This window comes from Astatotilapia calliptera, chromosome 14 (genome assembly GCF_964374335.1).
Source record: "Astatotilapia calliptera chromosome 14, fAstCal68.1, whole genome shotgun sequence".
NCBI lineage: Eukaryota > Metazoa > Chordata > Actinopteri > Cichliformes > Cichlidae > Astatotilapia > Astatotilapia calliptera.
The window spans coordinates 25,758,575-25,779,863 of record NC_137435.1 but is presented as its reverse complement, the minus strand read 5'-3'; the positions used below and the strand labels follow the sequence as shown (position 1 = coordinate 25,779,863).

Below are 21,289 nucleotides of genomic sequence, written 5' to 3'. Positions count from 1 at the left end.
TTACAGAACAAAATGACTTTGTATCCATCAGATGTTAGTGACAATGGTATCTGCCTGTGCAGCTTCCCTTTAAAAACATCTGGAAACTATTGTAATAATAGTCAAAAGATCTTTATCGATATATTCCAAGGTGTCAAAACTTTTCATTAAATCTACAAGAGATGTCTCCAAATGTCATCTTTATGGGGGAAAAAGTTGACCATGCTATTCTCAACTCTGGTACATCTTGTTCTCTCTCCAAAGGTGTCAAATAGTGCTGCTTTATCACAGCAGTATGAAACACATACAAAAGTCGTCCTTTAGTCTGTCTGTGTCAGCACTGGATGCACAGACACTCCTATTTAACAGAACAACAGAATCTACCTATGGTTAGGTTTAGGTGGTTTGGTTAAAAATTCAACTTTTCATTGTTTTTTTACAAAAACAAAGAAAAAAGAAAAGGAAAAAAAGCCAAATTGTCAAATGCCCCGAACCAAATGCCCAAAAGTGACGAGCTGAGACTGGGCTCAGTATCTAGCATGCTACTGGGATCTAATTAAAGAACAACAATGAATGACAAAGTCAGCTGCCACTGACTGTGTGATATATTTTGCACGGCTACCCACAGCGAGCTGTTATTCTTATCAATTTTTGTCACATATGAGATAAAAGGTTTGAAGTCAGCGCCAGTTTCAGCTGCGGACCTGTCGCTATAATTAATATTAGCTCCTATCAGCGCCTCACAGGACGCTCAAGGACAGAGAAACAGTTCACAGACAATCACACTTTGTTATTCCTCCCACAGTTCAATATGATAAGCACTCATAGGGATTTACTTGTATAATTTGTACATTTGACACACCTCTTTCTTCTCTTTTTCATTTTTGCCTCCCTTTTTGCTTTTCTATGCTCCTCTAATCATCCCAGCATCACTTGAGTGATTTAAATAGCGGCTTTTGCTACCTTTGAAAAGACCCACCCGTCAAACCCCCATGAAGGCTCCTTAGAAGAGATTTATTTTATTATTTAAATTATGCCATTTAGCAGTGATCTAGGGGAATATGAAAGTACAGTAGTTGTGAGGCTTGTTTAGCTTTTTTAGGAGACATGTAACAAAAAAAATAATAAATTATGAACCTCAGTTTTCTTTTAGATCACCAGTTATGCTGAAATCAGTACCAATTAGTACAACATCTTCACCACCTACTCTTACATCAGCAACTTTTTAAGTAATTACGACACCGAGCGCGCTTCCAGCCACATACTTTTAAGGAGCGCTGTCAGCATGTGCATAACACTGACTGATATGGACAACGCAAAGAGCAGCAACAAAAACAGCAACCACAAAACGCAGCCCACGTCTCCATAATTGGAGGTCTGACTGTGCTTCCTTAACTATGTCAAGTTTTCAAGCTGTATCCTTCTTCCTTTGCTTAATAGCACCCGACTGGAGATTTAGTGCCACCAGCTGTTTATCTCAGTCAGCTATTACTGATATTTGCATAATGGTTGTAAATGAGAACAGACATTAAACTGCATTGTTTTGGCAGTTTTGGGGAATTTGCTCAAACTTTGCACAATATTTGAATGGAAAACTCGCTGTTTATTCTGCTTTTATCGCATCACATCATATCCCCCTCCATGTTTCCACCCAGTTATGTCTGTTAGTCCTCAGCTGGCTTCAGTTGACTTTTACCCTCTGCTTGAAGTACTCGTTGTGTATCTGCGGGTTTTTTGGCGATCTTCTGGAGACAAGTAACTAGTCTGTTCGGACAGTTTACGGGCTGTGTTAGTTAAAGTCAGCTGTGACTGTGTTTCAGGTTAGAGTGAGTCTCAGGAAATGAGCGTTAGTCATGGCGACGTCCTCTAAAATGATGTTAAACAGGAGTGAGTGTGTGTGTGTGGATGTCTTTTAAAGTGTTCCAAATTGAATGATGGCACTATAGAGTCGAGGACACGATTACCATAGCAACAAGCATAGATAATGCATTGGTTAGGGCTGTTGAGTGTTTGTTGTTTGGTGGTTTTGGAGCGGGACCAGCAGGCAAAGAATTCCTTCCTTTATTCATTATCATCTTTCTCGTTTCACAGCTCCTCCGTAGAACGCCACAACACATGGGCACTCTTTTTTTCCTTTTACAGAAGTTGCTAATCCGGCCTTTCACAACACTGTGCAAGCTCTCAGCAGGCAATGTACAGTAACTGAGCTGACACCAACCCTCTTCTGCCAAATTAGCAGTGTGTGAATTAGCTCATGCAAAAGCTTGCCCAGTTTTCACAAAGCCTTCATGTCTTTTTCATTGCAACACATGTTGAAAGGTCATCGGGAATTAGCTTTTTTTCCTGCCAAGTTTTTCAAATTATTTTTCTTGTGCCACATATGGCCCAATCACATTTAAACCAGTGGCAGTTTTTTAGACGAACAGTCTCTTCTTCTTTCTACCAACATAAATGTGAATGTCGAACCCTTTTACTTCATACTATTAAGCAGAAACACTGATAAATAAGCAGCTTTCTGTGAGCGTGTAATTTTTCTTGTTACGAATATTTGCCAGTTTATCTGAATTTCCTGTTTCCACTCCACTGGTTTGCTGCGTGTCAGTTACTCATCCCTGGCATTGGCTATAACCCATTAAACTCCTTGTATGATGGACACATTAGACATTCAAACCCACACATTCATAGCAAAATAAAAAATACAATGAACAGTGAGCTAGGACAATTTGGTATTGTGACTGTCATACAGTCATGTGAAAAATTAAGCACACCTCGTGATTCAGTAACTCTAAGAACCAAATATAAACAGTAATAAGGTGAAGTAATTGTTTTCTGTGTGACTTAATCATACTCACATTGTTATGGAGGGATTTTGTCCCACTCTTCTTTACAGAGTTGAGGTTCACTGAGATATTCATGTATGCACAGCATTTCAGTCAGGCTGAGGTCGGAACTTTGAACTTTAGGCCGTTGCAATGTTGCGATTAGTTTTTCTGTTTTAGATTTGCTGCTGTGCTTGTTGCATGAAGCATTCTGGGCCTCACTCACATTTGACTCTAGAATACATTTGTATACAGTAGTAGTTGCAAAACAATCCTCAGACATGTGCTGTGCATTACTGCTAAAGATCTCCAGCCTGGTCTCATCCGTCCGAAGGACTTCGTTCTAGAAGTTGTGCAACCCTATTCGATTTTGGAGGGAAGTAGATTTTTCAGTGTACAGAGTATTTGTAGTTCCTCTGACCTTGGAGTGAATTTGCTGGGCCGTCCACTCCTGGGAAGATCGTAGCTCTGTTAACACACACCAAAATGCTCTAGACCAGCAAACTGCCATAACTTCTGCTTTTATAGAGGTGCTCACACTTGATGATGATCAGTTAATCAAGTGCATTTTATTAGCACTGCTAATAAAATATTAGCAGTTGCTGTGGAGGTTGTAAAGATGTACTCAGTTTTCACAGGACTGCAAAGAGTCCAGAGATAACTCTTTTTCACATGACTGTATGTGTGTGTGTGTGTGTGTGTGTGTGTGTGTGTGTGTGTGTGTGTGTGTGTGTGTGTGTGTGTGTGTGTGTCCTCAAATACATCTGTCAAAGCACAGGGTGGACATTGGTTCAGCACGAGGTGAGACACAGTGTTAACATGAAGCCCGGGCAACTCCTTCGACATCCTGAGAGCGATTGGTGCATTGAGGTGGTAGCACGCTTGGTAAAACACAGTGTAAAGTGGCATCCTGTTCCCTGTGTGTACTCAGTGACCTGAGAACGCAGGGACAGCTGCTGTTGAAAGACCACATAGAGCTAGAGTCACTTCAGGTAAATACTACCTCGCTTTTCATGATCCCACCTCTGTTACACGTGTTCTTTTAGGAGAATACAGAATACTCTTCAAAAAGTGAGGCCTAAGGACAGATAAGTCATAGAGATTCAAAGTGAATCCAAGACTTCCAGGCTCTCTGTCAGAAGGAGGAAAACCTTGGAACTCAGCCTTTATCAACAGCATGTTGCTTTGATCACGTCACAAATTTAGATCTGTGCGGCATTTCCAAAAGAAAACAATCTAACACTGTTGTTTGTTCAGTATCTCTGTCCTCCCGCCACGCTGCCGCTCGTCAGAAGAGCTTCTCTGAGCAAAAGGCGGTAGCTTGTTTAGATTCTGCATTTCTGCAATAACAGCAGGGCAGAGAAGACTCAGCAGTGCAGAAGCTTTTTCAAAAGACAGGCAGATTACTTCACGATATCAGTTCTCTTCGGGAGAGGTGCTGATGTTCCATGCTCGTGATGTGACCATTCAACTTAGGGTGTTAAAGTCATGAATGTTTCTAATAGCAGCTTCTGCAGTGGAGGCTTATTTGCCAGATAGTGTTGACTTTGCCTCTCTATGCTCCTCTGAGCCAATCCGTAGCCCCACGGTAGCTTCACAAGTAAAAGTCACATATGTCTCTGAAATGACTGCACAAAGGAATAGGAGGGTGCCCAACAGATGCCGTGCACTGTGACAAAAGTAAAACTCAAAGCTGGTCCTCGCCTCCCTGGAGCCCTAAGCCAAATTCTGCTGAGGGAGCCTCCTACTAGACCCGTGAGTCCTGTAAACCATTTGCCATTACCTCACAGTCACACCTGACACCCCTGCTGTTCCCACAACAACGCCACCCCCCTCCTTTAAAACAGTTTTCTCCATCTGTTGGTGTAGAACAAAGTCGACCTATACTAAACAGAATGAGATTTATATAAACAAACATTTAGAATCCTAAGATGATTGAATATCAGCATTAGCATGCAGTAATGGGAAATTAAAGCTTTGGCTGAGCTGCATGGCAATTGGCAAATACAAGTTAATCTGCTAGAGCTGAAGCTGTAATGGGTCTGTGTTAGTACTGATGCTGAAGCTGGATCTGTGCTTGTAATACAGAATTTCCTGTACTAATAAACTTAAGTATATACACAGCTAATTATTATTAATTTTAGCCAAATCAACCTGCCTCTTTTTTAACATCAAATTCATCTTATATGATTGCTTATCATACACTAATTAGGCATTACACTTTGACCCATCAAGGCATGGACTCCACTAGACTCCTGAAGGTGTGCTGTGATCTGGTACCAAGATGTTAGCTACAGATCCTTTAAGTCCTGTAAGTTGTGAGGTGGGGACTCCATGGATCAGCACATCCCACAGATGCCTGATTGGATGGAGATCTGGGAAATTGCCTCAAACTCATTGCTGTTCTCTTAAACCATTCCTGAACTATTTTTATGCATTCAGGTACCAGGTGTTCCCCAGGTAGGTGATGCACATTCACCCAGCTATCCACGTAAAAGAAAGCAGGATCAAACCAAGCCACCTCCTTCCATTGCTCTGTGGCTCAGTCCTGAAGCTCACATGCCCATTGTTGGTAATTCTGAATTGGACTGCACGGGCACCCCAACAGGTCTGAGGCTATGCAGCTCCTTATCTGCTCTCTGACAACTTTAAATGAGAACCAGCATCAACCATGCGAGCTACAGTAATTTGTCTGTTAGATCGGAGCACACGGGCCAGCCTTCACTCACCACATGCATCGATGAACCTTGGCTTCCTATTACCCTGTTGCTGATTCACCTCTGTTTCTTCCTTGGACCACTTTTGATACAGACCATTGCAGATTGACCCAGTCTAACCATCATAATTTGGTCCTTGTCAAACTCAATCAAATCCTCACACTCACCCATTTTCACTGCTTTTAACACATCAACTTTGAGGATGAAATGTTCACCTGCACCCACCCACTAACAGGTGCCACGAAGAAGAGATATTCAGTGTTAGTCACGTCACCTGCCAGTGGACATAATGCTATACCTGACATTTCACAATATGTTTTAAACAAAAGCGTACCTTTCTTTTCACAACCACATACACATTTATTTCTTTTAAATCAAAAGTTACAAATCTCTCCTACTTTTTCATATTTATATTTATATGGTCCTGGGTCTGTGACTCTGTGTTTATGTATTTAGACTCTTTAGATTCTGATTTATTTTATATTTATTTTATATTCCTGGTTCTGGTTCTTTTAGTTGTGTTTCTGCTTTGTGTAATATTGTGTTTTCTCGTCTTCATTTTGTCATCTAATCATCTAATGTCATCCATGCCTGTGTCCCACATTTAGTCAGCCTTGTCTTTATGTTTATCTCTTGTCTCCATGTTTAGAGTTCCTTTTCTGTCTCCAAAGTCAGTCATGTTCCCGTGTCTGAAATCATTCAAAAATGATTCCAATGATTTCTACTCAGTCAGACTTGCATACGGCACGACGACAACATATTCCATCAGCTAATGAATTAATAAGGCAAGTATTGATGCACTTCTGTACAAGTCCTAACTGAATATGACAACAATTAGATTACTGCTATCACTACAAACCCTCTCTAAATTTTCACCTGTCCAAGATTCAACTTCAACCTTAAAAACAATGAGCCAAAAACTGAAGTTCCCCAAATACCAGCTTGAGGATAGCTATGAAAGCAAGTAAATCCCAACAGAATAGAAATAATTCTGTTCACAGTCTTGTAGGGGCAAAAAAAGTTTTGATCTCTATGAGTAGTAATGACATATTTATTGGTGTACTTCCCTCATTCCCTTGGTTCTTGTAATAAAAGTCAAACATTTTGCTTTTTGCAGTAAATTACTTCTAACAGTAAATTACAACCTTCCCATCACATCTTGGTTTAGCATCAGCGGATCACTCCCGAGCTCGAGCCTCTCATCCAAATATCATCGTATTTAGCTTCAAAATGAGCACAAAAGGCAGCGGCTTCAAAACAGTTGACATCACAGTGGTTACGTCGATCTTTTACAAAGGCGGACATGCCCAGTGGGTGCGCTGTACAAAACAAACAGAAGCCGCATTGTGCTAGTTTGATCGTTTTTTGACTTTTTTTTTTTCACCACAATTCACAAAGACGTTTATGATTATTTATTTTGTGGTTCGAGGCACAAAACAAATAACTTTGTATTTAAAGGGAATAAACACTGCAGGCCTGTGCTGCAGCGGCAGCAGAGTGTGTGTGTATTATTGTGCTGTGAGGAGCACATACACACACGCACAGGTGCACGCAGAGAATGAAACACCTCTCCTGTTGTCATGCTTTCACCTACACTGCAGTGCCAGAGCAGATGGTGTGCGCAACCCCGGGTTCACTTCCTGAAACGAAAAAAAGCAGAGAGAGAGATGGGAAAGAGTGGTAGAGATGGACAGTGTGGGACTATCTCCTCCCATACTGTCCATCAGCATTACTGTCAGGAGAAGACAATGCTGCGTGGAACGATTAGCACTCGCGCTGGTATCGTCTCTCCGTCTCTTTTCGTTTCCATCTCTCTCCTCTTTTCTCTCCATCTTTCTGCTCATTGTTTCTGTGCAGCAGTGAGAAGAAACTCTAGCCTGTCCTCGTCTATTGTCACAAGTCATGTTTTCACCACCGTCTGTCAACTGAAAGCTTGAAGACAAACTGACAGGATGACTGTGCTGGCATATGGCTCACTCTCCTGTACAGGGAGCCATGTTTAAGGGAGTGTGTGCAGATGTGTACAGAGCTCCATTTAAAGTTGAACTGGAAAAACTAAATTGTTAAGCTGTTATATATATTATATATACACAGACACACTCTGCCTGAACTGTGGGCATATTTGTGCTGACATAAGCACGACTAAAGCTGTAACATCCTGGCACACACACAACACTACTCTCATGGCATCACTGTAGCCAACTGTCTGCTTGTTGCTTGTTTTCTTCCCACATCAGCAGCAGAAGAACGTTAACAGTAAACCCACAACAGTAAGCTCTCCACATCACCTCAACATGTTGGGATTTTCTTTTTTAGTTTACTTCATTTGATGATCAGTAAGGAATGACTGCAATTCATTTGCAGTGCTTGTAATTACTGACATCACAGTAATGTCAGCGCTATTGCCAACCACGTCTGTTTTCAAGGCGGCTCAATCAATACTCGTTTGACCCCCACTGTGAGGTGAATCGCTGATCTTCCCAAAGCTTACTGCGAGCGTCTAAATTCACATCATCAAAGCGCTGACGCGGCACTGTGGTAAACAACGCTGGGATGATCTCTGTGGCGGTTTATGACTGTAAAGTTTAAGTGGGATAATGTTTTTAGACTCCTTTGGCTCTTCATGTTAATAACACAGTTTCCTTGCCAAGTGTAGCTCTGCAAATTTGACTTCAGGTGCGTCACAGGTGTTCATCACAGGGTGACGTATCACCTGTCTCTAGTTACTGGTCATGCAGTATCACGACCCACTTACATAACCCGGCGTCTAGACAAGTTCATATTCCAGTGAGTATGTAATGAAGCTCTTAGCCTGAAAAGTTTTACAATTTTCCAAGCCAACATATCCAGGATAAAGAATGACGATTAATAGACTAGAGGATAAATCATCACATCGTTATTCCGAACATCATTAAGCATTAGAGAATATTTAGTACAGCCACTATGTTTTGTTGATAATCAGTTTGTGTGTTCTCTGCAGCTCTGGCCAATAAAAAAGGAGTGAGGAAGACTTCAGTTACCTTTCAATGTGCAAAGCAAACGCACCCATGTCACAAGTAATCAACAAGGCATCCAGACGCCCTCACAGTAAACTGTAACTCTGAGCTGTCAACTGATGTTTGCTGAAGTTGAATAAAATCACTCATACTAACAATGGTTCAATACCTTCACACTTTCCATCCGAAAAAATGAAAAGAAATAAATGAAGAAGAAAAAAAAAAACGTGCACTTTTGCTCAAAGTTGGAAGTGGAAAAATGTTTTTCTCCATCGATTACCATTTTCATCACCATCAGAGCATGAAAAGTAGCCACATTTGCAGATTTTTGATTTGGCTTCAGCTGCCACACACTTACCAGCTGCAGCAAAATCGCTGCCAGATCGAGTTTCTGCTTTGGCACAGTGTTGACTTTTATAAAAACAGCTTTATTTAATAGAACGCAGTGCATCACCGTCTCATCGCTACGTGCACAGAAACCAGCAGTCATTTCAGACCCTCTGACACGTGCTTTTCAGCTCGATTTCGCCGTCATCCGCAGAGATTCGGAAATGAAGCGATGCCACCATATTTTACATAAGATTCGAAGCTCCGGGCGATGAGAGTCAAACACACAAGTCAGCTGAGCAGCAATACTGCTGAGGTCAAATCCAACTCAGACGCTCTGCCCACACTGCAGAGCTGTCTCTGCACACCACAGAGAGGCCGAGAGAAGAGGAGACAGAAAAGTGTTTAGGTGTGTGGGAGAGAGGCAGGAGCAAGAAGACTCTGCTTCCATTCATGGCTTTCTGAGACATGAGAATTTCAGCATTTGAGAGGAAGACGGAGAGGTTTAAAGATGTGTGCGAGACGATGTGTGAGACATAAAGAAAGTGTAAATGAACTGTAAGGAGCGAGGCAGTCAGAGCAACGGACAGAACAGGCAATGAACCCGAGGGAGCTGTCGGTAATCTCCCGGCACGTAGACGACGGCGTTTATATTTACGAGTCCCGTCAGGCTGAGCAGCTTCTGCACGACTTAATGATCAGTCTGGAGTCTGCAGATCACAATTTTTAAAAGTGTAGCGCAAGCTCACAGCAAATATAACACAGGTTTGGCAGAAGGTGCTTCCGATTAAAGGCAGAGAAAGTCACTACAGATATAGATAACAATCATTTTTGTTGTTGTTGTTTTTTAAATAAGAGCTGATGCATCTAAAGAGTCTTTATCTGAAAACTTTGGGTCCCTATTTTGGAGAAAAAAAACATTTGCTAAAAACACATGATCAAATGTCACGTCAACACTGAAACTGATTAAAGAATATAGACACATCTCCACTGATATGAGGGCATTTTTGTAGGTAAGTATAACAGAAAAATATTGGGATAAATGAGATGGACACACAAGAAAACAAAGTATTGGTGCCCCTCGCTTTAGTGCACTGCACATTATTCACACATACTCTAACACACCTGTACTTCATGCCAGTGTGTTTTCCCGTCGACTCCTTGAGTGAGATGTGGCGTGGCGTGAAGGAGCCGAAGCTTCGCGCGATGATGGCCACGGTACGGAACTTGGCCCTGGCCTGGTTGACCACATTGGGGCTGGTGGCGCTCTGCTTGCTGTGGTCCCCATTGCCCCTCTTCAGGTTGTGGTCCGTACAGGCGATGGACACCTGCATGGCTGGGCTTCAGTCGGGGGAGCGAAGAGGAAAACTACAGACGGGACGAGGAGTGAGGAGGGGAAAGGAGCCTCTGTTTGACTCTTCAGCTCAGTCTCTGTTCGGGTTCTCCTCGTCTCTCGCTTTTATTTTCCTCGTAAATGGACTTCAGTCTTCAGTCGCTCTCTCGCAAATGCTCCCTCTCCATGTGCACCACTTTGTTCTGTGAAGCAAGATAAACCGGCAAGAAGAAAAAAGGAAGAAAGAAAAGCTTTTCCTCTTTTTTTTTTCCTTCTGTGCTCAAATCAAGTGTCCCATTTTAAGTATTTCCTTTCAGAGGAGAGTCAGCAGAACAGGTCAGTCATCAAAAGCTAGAGAAGAACAAAGACTCCTCAGTTCTGTGAGGGATCCCCAATCTATTTCCCCCGCTGGTTTTTCCTTCTCCTGTGTCTTGCCTCTGATGCAGAGCCGGGGGATTTTTGTTTTTCCTAACAGGGTTTCAGCTGCAGAATGACAATAAGTGGAGGTGGAGAGGGTGCAGCAGGATGGCAGAGGAGCGAAAGAGAAACAAGAGAGATGGAGATGCGACCCAGGCGCTGCGCTCTCCCTGGTCTGACTGTGGGAAGAGAGAGCGAGCGATAGCATGTGCGAGAGAGCGCGAGGGAGGAGGAGGAGGAGGAGGAGGAGGGGACAGGGTCAGGAAAGGGATAAGGAGACAGGGCAGCAAGGACAGACAAAACAAAGCAGAGGAGTCACTCTCAGGTGCTGTCACTGTGCCCCATCGCACTTTTTTGCCATCAGCACCCCCCACCCCCCTGCGTCTCCTCACTTCTTCTCCTCGGTGGTCCTTTGTTAATGCGTGTTACTAATGTGCCCGTGCCCCAGTTTCCCCCTCTCTTTTCTCCCCCCACTCTTCCGACTCCCTCGTTAACTGATGTTTGTTCTCAGTTTTTGGATGCTCTGCTCGTTTTGAGCTCCTCCGGCTTCTCTTTATTTTTATTTTTTTGTTGTTTTTTCTCAGCAGGGAAGCCACATTTACCAAAAGCGCACCTTCAGGGGAACTGAAAGAGATGTGGTGCAGCAGACAGCCTCTCTCTCTCACTCACTCCCACTCGCTCTCGGTTGCGCTCTCTCTCTAGCTCCCACTCTACCTGTCTCACTCACCGTCTCTCACTGCTGCTCACCTGTCACACACTTCTAAGGTTCCTTCCTGCACCTTTAATGTCAGTGCAGCAAAGCTATTATTCCCTCTCTAACACTCTAGCCACGATCCTCTCTGAGCCATTTCATTTTTTTTCTTTTCCTCTCTTTTTTGTCTTTTACTACATCCGTTTTTTTTTACTTATTTGTCTCAAAGGCTTTCAGTGTTGGGTACAACTAGCACTAGTTGTACCCAACACTGGGTAAAAGGGTGAGATATCCTATCACCAAGCCACATCCTGAAACCAGAATGAATGAGAAATTTTGGCTTATAAAGCTTGTAACTAGAAAATTAAATGGATGTTGCAGCATACATAAAAAATGTGCAAGTCAGGATTATACAGTATTTGCTGACATAAAGTAACAGTTTTCCGAAATCCCCTAGCACATGATCCATCGAACTGAAAAGGCAGCTACAAATCAAAGAGAATGAGAAGAGGATGGATGAATGAAATGAGGGAGGTGTGGAGAAACTGGGATCAGGAGAAAGAAAATGACCGCAAAGGAGCAGGCTGAGGCTAAACAAAGCTGAGAAGAGACAGAATTTATAAATCTTTGTGTGTTTGATCGCAGCACATCCAATTGTGTGTGTGTGACTGTGTGTGTGTGTGTGTTGTAAGGTGTTATTGTTGTGTGCTTGTCAGTAATTCGATGAGGGGTATCAAACAGAGGTAAATGGAGCATTCTGCTCCAGACTGTCTTTTGTGTGTGTGTGTGTGTGTGTGTGTGTGTGTGTGTGTGTGTGTGTGTGTGTGTGTGTGTGTGTGTGTGTGTGTGTGTGTGTGTGTGTGTGTGTGTAAATATCACATTGTTGTTTTTTACAAATACATACAGTGCATAAGTACATACATTTCAAATTTCAAGTATTTATTAGATTTTGCATTTTATAACAACAAATACAAAAATACAACAACCAAAAGCAAGAAGCAAACAAACAAAAAAGAACAAGAAAAACAAAACGAAACAAAAACAGTGAGGTTTCAACATCTGTTGCATTAAGTCAGGTAGACATGTTGGTTCAAAAACTGTCCCATTGTTTCACCGAAGCTTCTGTCAGATGATTTAACTTTCCCAACATCTAAGTACATACATTTTATACTGAAACCTGAATCCTGTTGTGTCATAAAACACCCAGCTCAAACAAATTGGCAGTTCACTTCGCAGAAAAATCAGAAAATACATTAAGTTTCGCATCCACACATCCACGCAAACAACACTGTCAGGATTTGAACATCAATTACAATTACAACACTCTGGGTTTGATTTAATGGTGAGTAATGACGGGTATTTTAAAACTTCAGGGGCAGTTAAACGACGTATCACTTCTGGCTCTCTCTTTGGGTCAAGGTAAACTGAAAATGCTCTAGCAGTCAGCCCACAGGAGTTTTTGCAGCTGTGTCCCATGAAGGCACATACATTACTGATCTATGTGAAATATTTAGGGCCGTCCAACTAACTTAAGAACTGCCAGATTACAATATCAGGACTGTGGACTAAAATATCTTGTGAGCTTAAAATGTGGCCCTGTTTCTATGATCCATTAATTAGTTTGCACATTTTGAGCCTTTTTTCTCTGTTTATTGTCTCTGCTTTGTTTTTGTTTTCCCTGCAGCTGCCCCATAAGCAGCAAGTGATGACACATCCATAACTCTGAGCGCAAGACGGTGTCCTACTTTTGCACAGGTGTGTGTGTGTGTGTGTGTGTGTGTGTGTGTGTGTGTGTGTGTGTGTGTGTGTGTGTGTGTGTGTGTGTGTGGGAGGGTGCACGCATGTTGTATTTATGCTGGGTCATAAGCTTTGTCAGCAAAAGCCCACACACTACATAGTGAAATCCTCATGAGATACCTCAAGCTACGAATGAGTGTTTATGTAGATTAGAAGTGGGAATCACTGGCAATCTCTCAGTTTTGTTATGTTGTATCTGTGGAGAACAGCATCCCTGCTATATTGTCTGTACTCTGGAAATTTGTCATTTCTCAAAATAGCGCAAATCTTTAGAAATTATACACCCGAGTTAGTTGAAGGTTTAGAAACTGCTACACTTTTTGTCTTTGCTAAAGATGGATTTCAGTGTTTTGCTCGGCAAAGACTGATGTGTTAGTAATGGCTGATGTTAGTAATCCAAACCACAAATCAACTTCTATCAATTCAAATTTATTGGTCAGTTTAGAGGAATTTTATATTCACTGACTCGTTTTAACCCGCACAAGTCAATTCTACTTTTCAAAAAATGATACATTTTTAGAATTTATCAAATGTAAATGAAAATGTATACAGCTAAGGACTCTCAGCATTTAGGGCTGGACTATGACAAAAAATCGGCCCGGGCATTTTGACTAGAGACCGGCCCACCAAGTATTACAGGAAAAGCCATAAAGACGCTGTTGTGACAGTGATGTACAGTCTTGTTGGTATATGTATGATTTCTATAGATTTTACATCAGATAAAAACTTTGGTTATAAGATTCAGATAATTATTTATTAAAAGCTAGACATTTGAAATGAGAATAAGAAAGAAAAGTATTTCTTTGTGCCCCCGTTTCCCTGTTAATGCCCCACCTGGCCCCCCTGGCAAAACTTTGCTAGACCCGCCTCTGCACAGTTATCAGCTGTCAGCTACTTAGAAAAGCATCCTGGTGTTATTTGTCTCTCAGAAACAGTTTATAAATTCAACTCATTCATGTCACCTAAAAGGTGAACCTGTTTCTCCATCACCTGTCCAGCTCTGATGATTCAGTAAGGACATCTCCTCCTGTCACCAGATAACCAAACCGATATCATGACCAGCAGCTTTTACAGCTGTCTCAGGTCTCTCCTCCCCCTGCCTCCCCTTCCCTCATCCACCTGCTGGCCTCTGTGGAAGCTCTGCCATAGCCACCACCAGCATCTGGCCAATTCACCACCTTTCATTGTTTATACCATCACAAAAAATAAAAATCATCGGCCCATAAAAGCGAAAAATCACCATCGGCCCACCGGGCAAATTAAGAAATGTCCAAGTTGTTTTTACCGATGTGTCTTGTGTGCAAAATTATGCGGTGATGTGGAAAAATTGATTATTCATTAATATGATGCAGCATGTGTTTGGGTTATTTTGAAGCGCAGTATTACACACCGCTGTCACAGCCAACAATTCTGCGTGATGTATTTTCTACCTAGAGCATCTATTCATGTGATTTTTGGTTAAAAGTCGCTCACATATAATTTCTAATAGTAGATTACGAACAAATTATATTTCCAAAAAATCAGACTTGGCTTTTAATTTCTCGCAGCGTCAGCAGAAAATGTTTGATTTGCTTATTTCATTCTTTGTTGTGCATTAAATATGTTGTCTTAGTATGACAAAATCTATTTCTTTCTCAGAAACAAGTAAAAAATGTTAGAGAGCTGTTAAAATGAATGAACTACAGCACATCGTTCTCTGTTTGTGTTGTACATACTGCATAATTACAACTTTGTTTGCCGTTTTGCTCTGAGAGCGATGATGTAAGTCAACAGCATCAGGGACGTTTGTCCTTACGACAATAAAAGCTACTCGTTTCCTGTCAATCTGACGAGCTGCACTGATAAAAGCTATTTTGGAGAAAGGTATATATAATCTATGCAAATCATATAAAATTTACTCTATTATTGCACTCAGCCAAGGAATTATAAAGTAATGGGTTTATTATACCCTTTTCTTAAGAGTAACAACATTACATTAAAAAATGCAGTAAAATATACCCCCAAACCGTGAGTCTTATGTTGCGCATGCGCCAGACCGCGCTTTTTGACTGAGTGGGACTGCAAGAAAATTCTGGGTCTTTTTTTTCGGCTTCCATCGAACCCGATCGAACCACAGAAGTGAAGGTAAGCTATTTACACAGGGTGAATAATATATAATAGCGCATGCAAATGGTAATTTTTGAAGTGATGAGCTATTACACTTTACTTGTATTGCTTAGGTCTGTGTAATGCACCATTACTTGAAATGAAACTTTGAATCTGTTGCTGTCTGTTAACCGTCTAGACAACTGCCGGTAAGTTGCAATGAAATGTGTTCGTGGTGCGCTTTTTATCAGTCAGCATGCATGACCAGTCCCGGACTGGTAATCGGAACACTGAGGTCGTGTCCAAATTCATGGGCTGAATCCTCCTGAGGACCCGGCCTTCGCGAGCTATGTGGGCCGGGTCCTCAGAAGGTCGGGTAGGCCGGATGTAAACCTACGTTTAACCTGAGTAGCGAAAGACAGCGGTGATCTGAAAATGATGTGCCGGGAGTTGTGCCGTTCTCGAGCTCCCGGCTAGCTATCGAGCTGTTGGGTAACAGACGTCTCCGAAAACATCGAAGCACTTTTGCGAATATGTGATATCTTGATAAACCGAGCAGATATTTGAAGTTTACACACCCACATTCTCGCCTGAAAATATGTTAAAAGTTTATTATATGACCCAGAAAGAATAATAAGAGTAATTTTAAAACTTAGTAGTGGCTGCCATTGCCGGAAACTGGAGTTTGGCTGGGCCGCGCTATGAATTCTGGGATATGGTGGGCCATGAAGGACACACCCGACCCATCCTTCAAATCCTTCGGGGAAAAGGAGGACGCATTGGTCAGCCTTCGGCGCGTCGCTGTGACGTAATCGGTCTACAAATGCGCCCCCGGGAGGATGCAGCCCATGAATTTGGACACCCCCAATAATTACAATCGCGGTCTTTGCAAACTACTTTCCTGCCTTGATGGAAAAGAAAATGGACGTCAGACGATTTTTAATTATTCTTTTTTTTGAGAAATGAGAGCGGCAATCCTTAAGTTGTGGTGGCTCTGTTTCTGGGTCAACACATAAAGCAGGTAAACAAACTTAAATCCGGTAGCCTATGTCTTTGAGATTCTATGAACACTGGTAAATGGACTGATTCTTATGTAGCGCTTTTCTACTCTCCCGGAGTACTCAAAGCGCTCTATACAACATGCCTCATTGCCATCAAACACGACTGTTGGGCAGATTATTCCCAACAGTCGTGTTTTAAAACTCTTAAAAAACAGCTGTTGCATCCGTCTGCTTCTCCCCATTGATCTTCACTTTAGCTCATCATCCCGGAGAGCTCACTGAAAGCTTTCTCCCAGCTGTAACTGGCGGCTTTGTTTTAGCAGCACCAGAACTTTCTGAAAAAGCTCTGAAGCATGTTTGCTTGAATTTAAAAATGTGCGCGGCAGTAGTCGCTTGTTCTGTCATGCAGATACCGCTTTGCTCCCGTATCTGCTTCATAATCCGCTCAGCTGTTCGCACTGCGGGGAAACACTGGGACACAGCAGCATCATGAACTCCAGCTGTAGGGAGATTTTTCAGCAGCAAAACAAATAAAGCCAACGCGAAACGTTCAGTAAAAAACAAAGACTGCTCTGAGAGTTTGAATTATTAACTGTATTTATTGATGTGTGCTTAAAGAGTATCTTACTCATCAGTAAGTAGGGGCAGGTCCCGCCTTCCTCACCTCTGATTGGATAGAAAGTCTCTCCTACTTACTGATGATTAAGATACTCGCTCACGGGGCGGGGCAAGTGTGTCTGAGAGAGGGAGGGTGTCTCATGAAACCATCAGTGTTGCCAACGGTCTCTGACAGAAAGTAGCTGAAGTTCCCCAGGGTGTCACACCAAAATAAAAGCCTGAAATGTTGTCCCAGTCCAGGCCTGTGCATGATTGTCTGACTGCTTGTTTTAAGTTTAAAAATTAGTCAATGCTAGCTTTTTCTAAAATATTGAAATGGCAGATGTTAAAAAATAAAACAAAGTACTGCTGTATCCCACTAGTATGTGTGAAAATACCCACTGTTGCTGCACCTAAGTTTTGGGGTTTTTTTGGGGGGTTTTTTTTTAATTGTGGGATCAAGTAAAATATTTTTGAATTGATTTAATATTGTATTGGGTAGTGTTAGAACATCAGTGCTTAATAATTGTTTTCATAATCATACGTCCCCAATTATTCAGCGGGCCACATATAGCAACCTGGTTCTTTTAAACACCTGGGGTACAAATTAATTTTGAATATTATATGTCTGGGCTATAATTTGGAGAAATACGGCATGTTCTGTGAAGCATATTACATCTATGAATATGATCTATGCAGTTAATTCCATGAAGCATGAATATTAATCTATGCAATTGCAAATGCCTTTATTTTAGTGAGGTAAGTACACAATCTGTTATTTCTGCATAACAGACCTTTGTTAAAATCCAGTGGCACCAAGGTATCATACAATAAAATAATGTGATTAATTCATAAGTAAAAGAAATTCCTATACATGCCCCTTCCCGATTTCTTATGTTTTAACATGTTTGTTACACTTACATGTTTCCAATTTCAAATGTTAACACAGATGTTCAGAGTAAATACAGATTGTAGTTTTTTAAATGATGATTTCATTTAGTTTGGGGAAACAGCTCTCCAACTTTACCTCATGTAGAAAAAGTCATTTCCTTCTAAACCTAATAAGTGGTTTTGTCATCTAGCAAGAACTGCAGTCAAGCATTTGCAATAACTAATAAAAAAAGCACTTGGGACAATTGTGTTGGTGACAGCTTTTGTTATAATATCAATAATATTTCTATGAATATGGGATACTGTTACATGTTTGCATAGACTTTTGTGGAATATGGAGACACTCCTGGCATTATATGAGCAAAGTGAGACTCATTTTTTAGGGTTGGTGGAGATGAGTGTGAAGATCCAAACAATCCCTGTCAGTGATGGAGAAGCTTTGATGAAAATATTTGGTAAAAAGTTCACCAGCATGAAGGAAATGAAGTTTCAAACTTTCCTTAGGAGGAGCCCAGCACGCCTGCTTAAAGAATAGTAAGTGTGGCGATGTGGATGCTTGCAGCGACTGCTGTATAGAGGCCATCCTGCTACACATGAAACGCATCAGAGTCATAATTGTTATTTTAGTCACGTGTTTGTTTATTATCCTTATTGTTTTATCTGGGACAGTTTGCAGACATCTCAGAGAGAGGAGACACCAGCATCTGAACAGAGACTCAAACCAGCAACCTGCAGCTCCCTGCTTGGCTGCTCCAGTTTTCTCCTCACTCATGTTGCCCACCAGTGATTTCTAGCTGCCCACCCACACAGCAGGCTAGAATATGCGCTGAGCCTCAGCACCCAATACTTGGACATGTTTTCTTTATTAAACAATGAACCAGAGCCCAAAAAGTAAACAGCTGTTATTGCTAGGCAACGGGAGCAGCATTTGGAGATGCAGCACCTGACATTCCTGACCATGTGGGCGGAGCATGCATGAAATGGAATGTTTAGTAGAACTGTGCAACACAAGCACTTAGTTCCAGCATGTTTCATTGTATCCAGACACAGCTAGAGACACATCTACAGCAGCATCTCTGTGCAGGACAAACGACAGTTGACGAAGAAACATCGAAAACTTCACTTCACTCCTCTACAAAACGTTGGTTCCTTTGTTTAAAAGGCCAAAATGAATCAAGGGAGATCGAGAAGAGGATCGGCGAGTGCTTCACCTCACAATACAGTACAGCTGATTCATTTTAAATTTCAAATGATACAGGCTGAAAATGTCAAATTAAAAGAAGAGGCAGAAAAATCAAGAGGAGAAGCTAAAAATTCAAAGTTTGAAACTGAAGTAGTATTGCAGGAATTACAGGATGTGGGTCTCAAACTTAAAGGAGAGAAGATGAGAAAACAACAGGCAGAAAACGAGAATGAAAACATGAAGAAAGAACTGTTGCAAGCTCAAAAAGCATTGGAGGAAGAGAAAAGCACAGCACAAGAAGCCAAAAATAAATATCAAACTGCAAAGAAGGAGGCAGGAAATGTGATGCAGGAATTACAGGAGGTGCAGGAAGCTTTTGAAGAGGAAAAAAGCAAAATGCAGTTGGCAACACAAGACGCTGCAAATGTAATGGCTGAAGCTGAAACACTAAGGAAGGAATTACTGCATGTGAAGCAACAACTTGAAGAGGAGAAAAAATGTAAACACGAGACAGAAAATGAGATTGAAAATATGAAGAAAGAATTGTTGGAAGCTCAAAAAGTGTTGGAGGAAGAGAAAATTAAAATACAGGAAGCAAAGAAAGAAATGGAGGATACAAAGAGTTACACTCAAAACATGAAGGAGGAACTGATGAAAGTGCAAGAGGAACTTGCAGAAGAGAAGATTGAGTTGAAGGTATTCAAGAAAGAAACGACGGTGACCAAGAAAGGCTGCAAAGATGAACTTAAAGAAATACAAAAGCACAAAAAGGAAGCTAAAGAGCTCCTCAAACACAAAGGGAAACTGGCCAAACAGCAGCTGAAAGAAACATTTAAAGATGCCGAGGAGCAGCTCAACAAAACCTTAAAAGAGCTGAAGGCAAAAGAAAAGCAAGCCGAGGACAGGAGGGGATTCTGGAGCAGACTGCTGAGAAAGAACTGACCCAGCAGCATCTTCCTCCTTCCCCCTCTCTCAACCTTTCTTTCACAAAAATCCCCCCAAACTTTACTTGGGACGTTTGTTTGTTTTTTAAAAACTCTATTCTGAATACATGTACTGACATACAAAAATAAAATTGCCATAACTTGACCTCATGTTGCCTGCTTCTTTTCTTGTGTGTCTGTGGATGTAAAACAGTAACACACTTTCTGCTCTGTGTGTTTTTCATTGCAAATAAATGCAATATGTTTTCATTTTAAAATGCAGTGCAAAAAACTTCTGCTTTAAATCTTTTTTTTTTTTTTTTTAGCAAAAAGCTTTTTTTTTTGCCTGTTGTGGAAGTTTTCCATTTAAATAAAGCCTGCAGACGAGCGGTGAGCGGTAGCTAACATTCTTTAATCAAAACACACAAAGAACAGACAAGCAAGCTTGATGAAGTCCCTGCATGACCGCGGGACAGACGGTCAGCAGAGTCTCCCTGAGCCTAGCATGGCTCTCAGTTAAATACCTTCTCCAGGAACAAAAGGCAGTACACAGCTGTTTCACACCTTAAGGTTCACACTCCCTTGCTTCCTACCAGAGTCCTCAAAGACACAAAAGACTCTTCCTGTGGAGTTGTCTGCTTCCCCCAACTTCCTTACTAGACCCCCAGCATTTGTCTTACTGTATGGGTGTGAGACATGTTAAAATCCAGTGGCACCAAGGTATCATACAATAAAATAATGTGATTAATGCATAAGTAAAAGAAATTCCTATACATGCCCCTTCCTGATTTCTTATGTTTTAACATGTTTGTTACACTTACATGTTTCCAATTTCAAATGTTAACACAGATGTTCAGAGTAAATACAGATTGTAGTTTTTCAAATGATGATTTCATTTAGTTTGGGGAAACAGCTCTCCAACTTTACCTCATGTAGAAAAAGTCATTTCCTTCTAAACCTAATAAGTGGTTTTGTCATCTAGCAAGAACTGCAGTCAAGCATTTGCAATAACTAATAAAAAAAGCACTTGGGACAATTGTGTTGGTGACAGCTTTTGTTATAATATCAATAATATTTCTATGAATATGGGATACTGTTACATGTTTGCATAGACTTTTGTGGAATATGGAGACACTCCTGGCATTATATGAGCAAAGTGAGACTCATTTTTTAGGGTTGGTGGAGATGAGTGTGAAGATCCAAACAATCCCTGTCAGTGATGGAGAAGCTTTGATGAAAATATTTGGTAAAAAGTTCACCAGCATGAAGGAAATGAAGTTTCAAACTTTCCTTAGAAGGAGCCCAGCACGCCTGCTTAAAGAATAGTAAGTGTGGCGATGTGGATGCTTGCAGCGACTGCTGTATAGAGGCCATCCTGCTACACATGAAACACATCAGAGTCATAATTGTTATTTTAGTCACGTGTTTGTTTATTATCCTTATTGTTTTATCTGGGACAGTTTGCAGACATCTCAGAGAGAGGAGACACCAGCATCTGAACAGAGACTCAAACCAGCAACCTGCAGCTCCCTG

General features: G+C 41.4%; 1 protein-coding gene across 3 annotated transcripts in view; it reads right to left on the bottom strand.

Annotated features, from left to right (window-relative positions):
• kcnab1a (potassium voltage-gated channel subfamily A regulatory beta subunit 1a) overlaps window positions 1–21,289 on the bottom strand; it is a 134,828-nt gene that overhangs the window by 68,744 nt on the left and 44,795 nt on the right. Inside the window, exon 1 of one of the 3 annotated variants that reach the window (XM_026191254.2) lies at window positions 9,964–11,724. The exons of the other annotated variants lie outside the window; for them this stretch is intronic. Coding sequence (XP_026047039.1) covers window positions 9,964–10,172 — 209 coding nt within the window. The 5' untranslated portion in view covers window positions 10,173–11,724. Of the gene's footprint in view, window positions 1–9,963; window positions 11,725–21,289 lie in introns of those variants that run through there. 3 annotated transcript variants of the gene reach the window in all.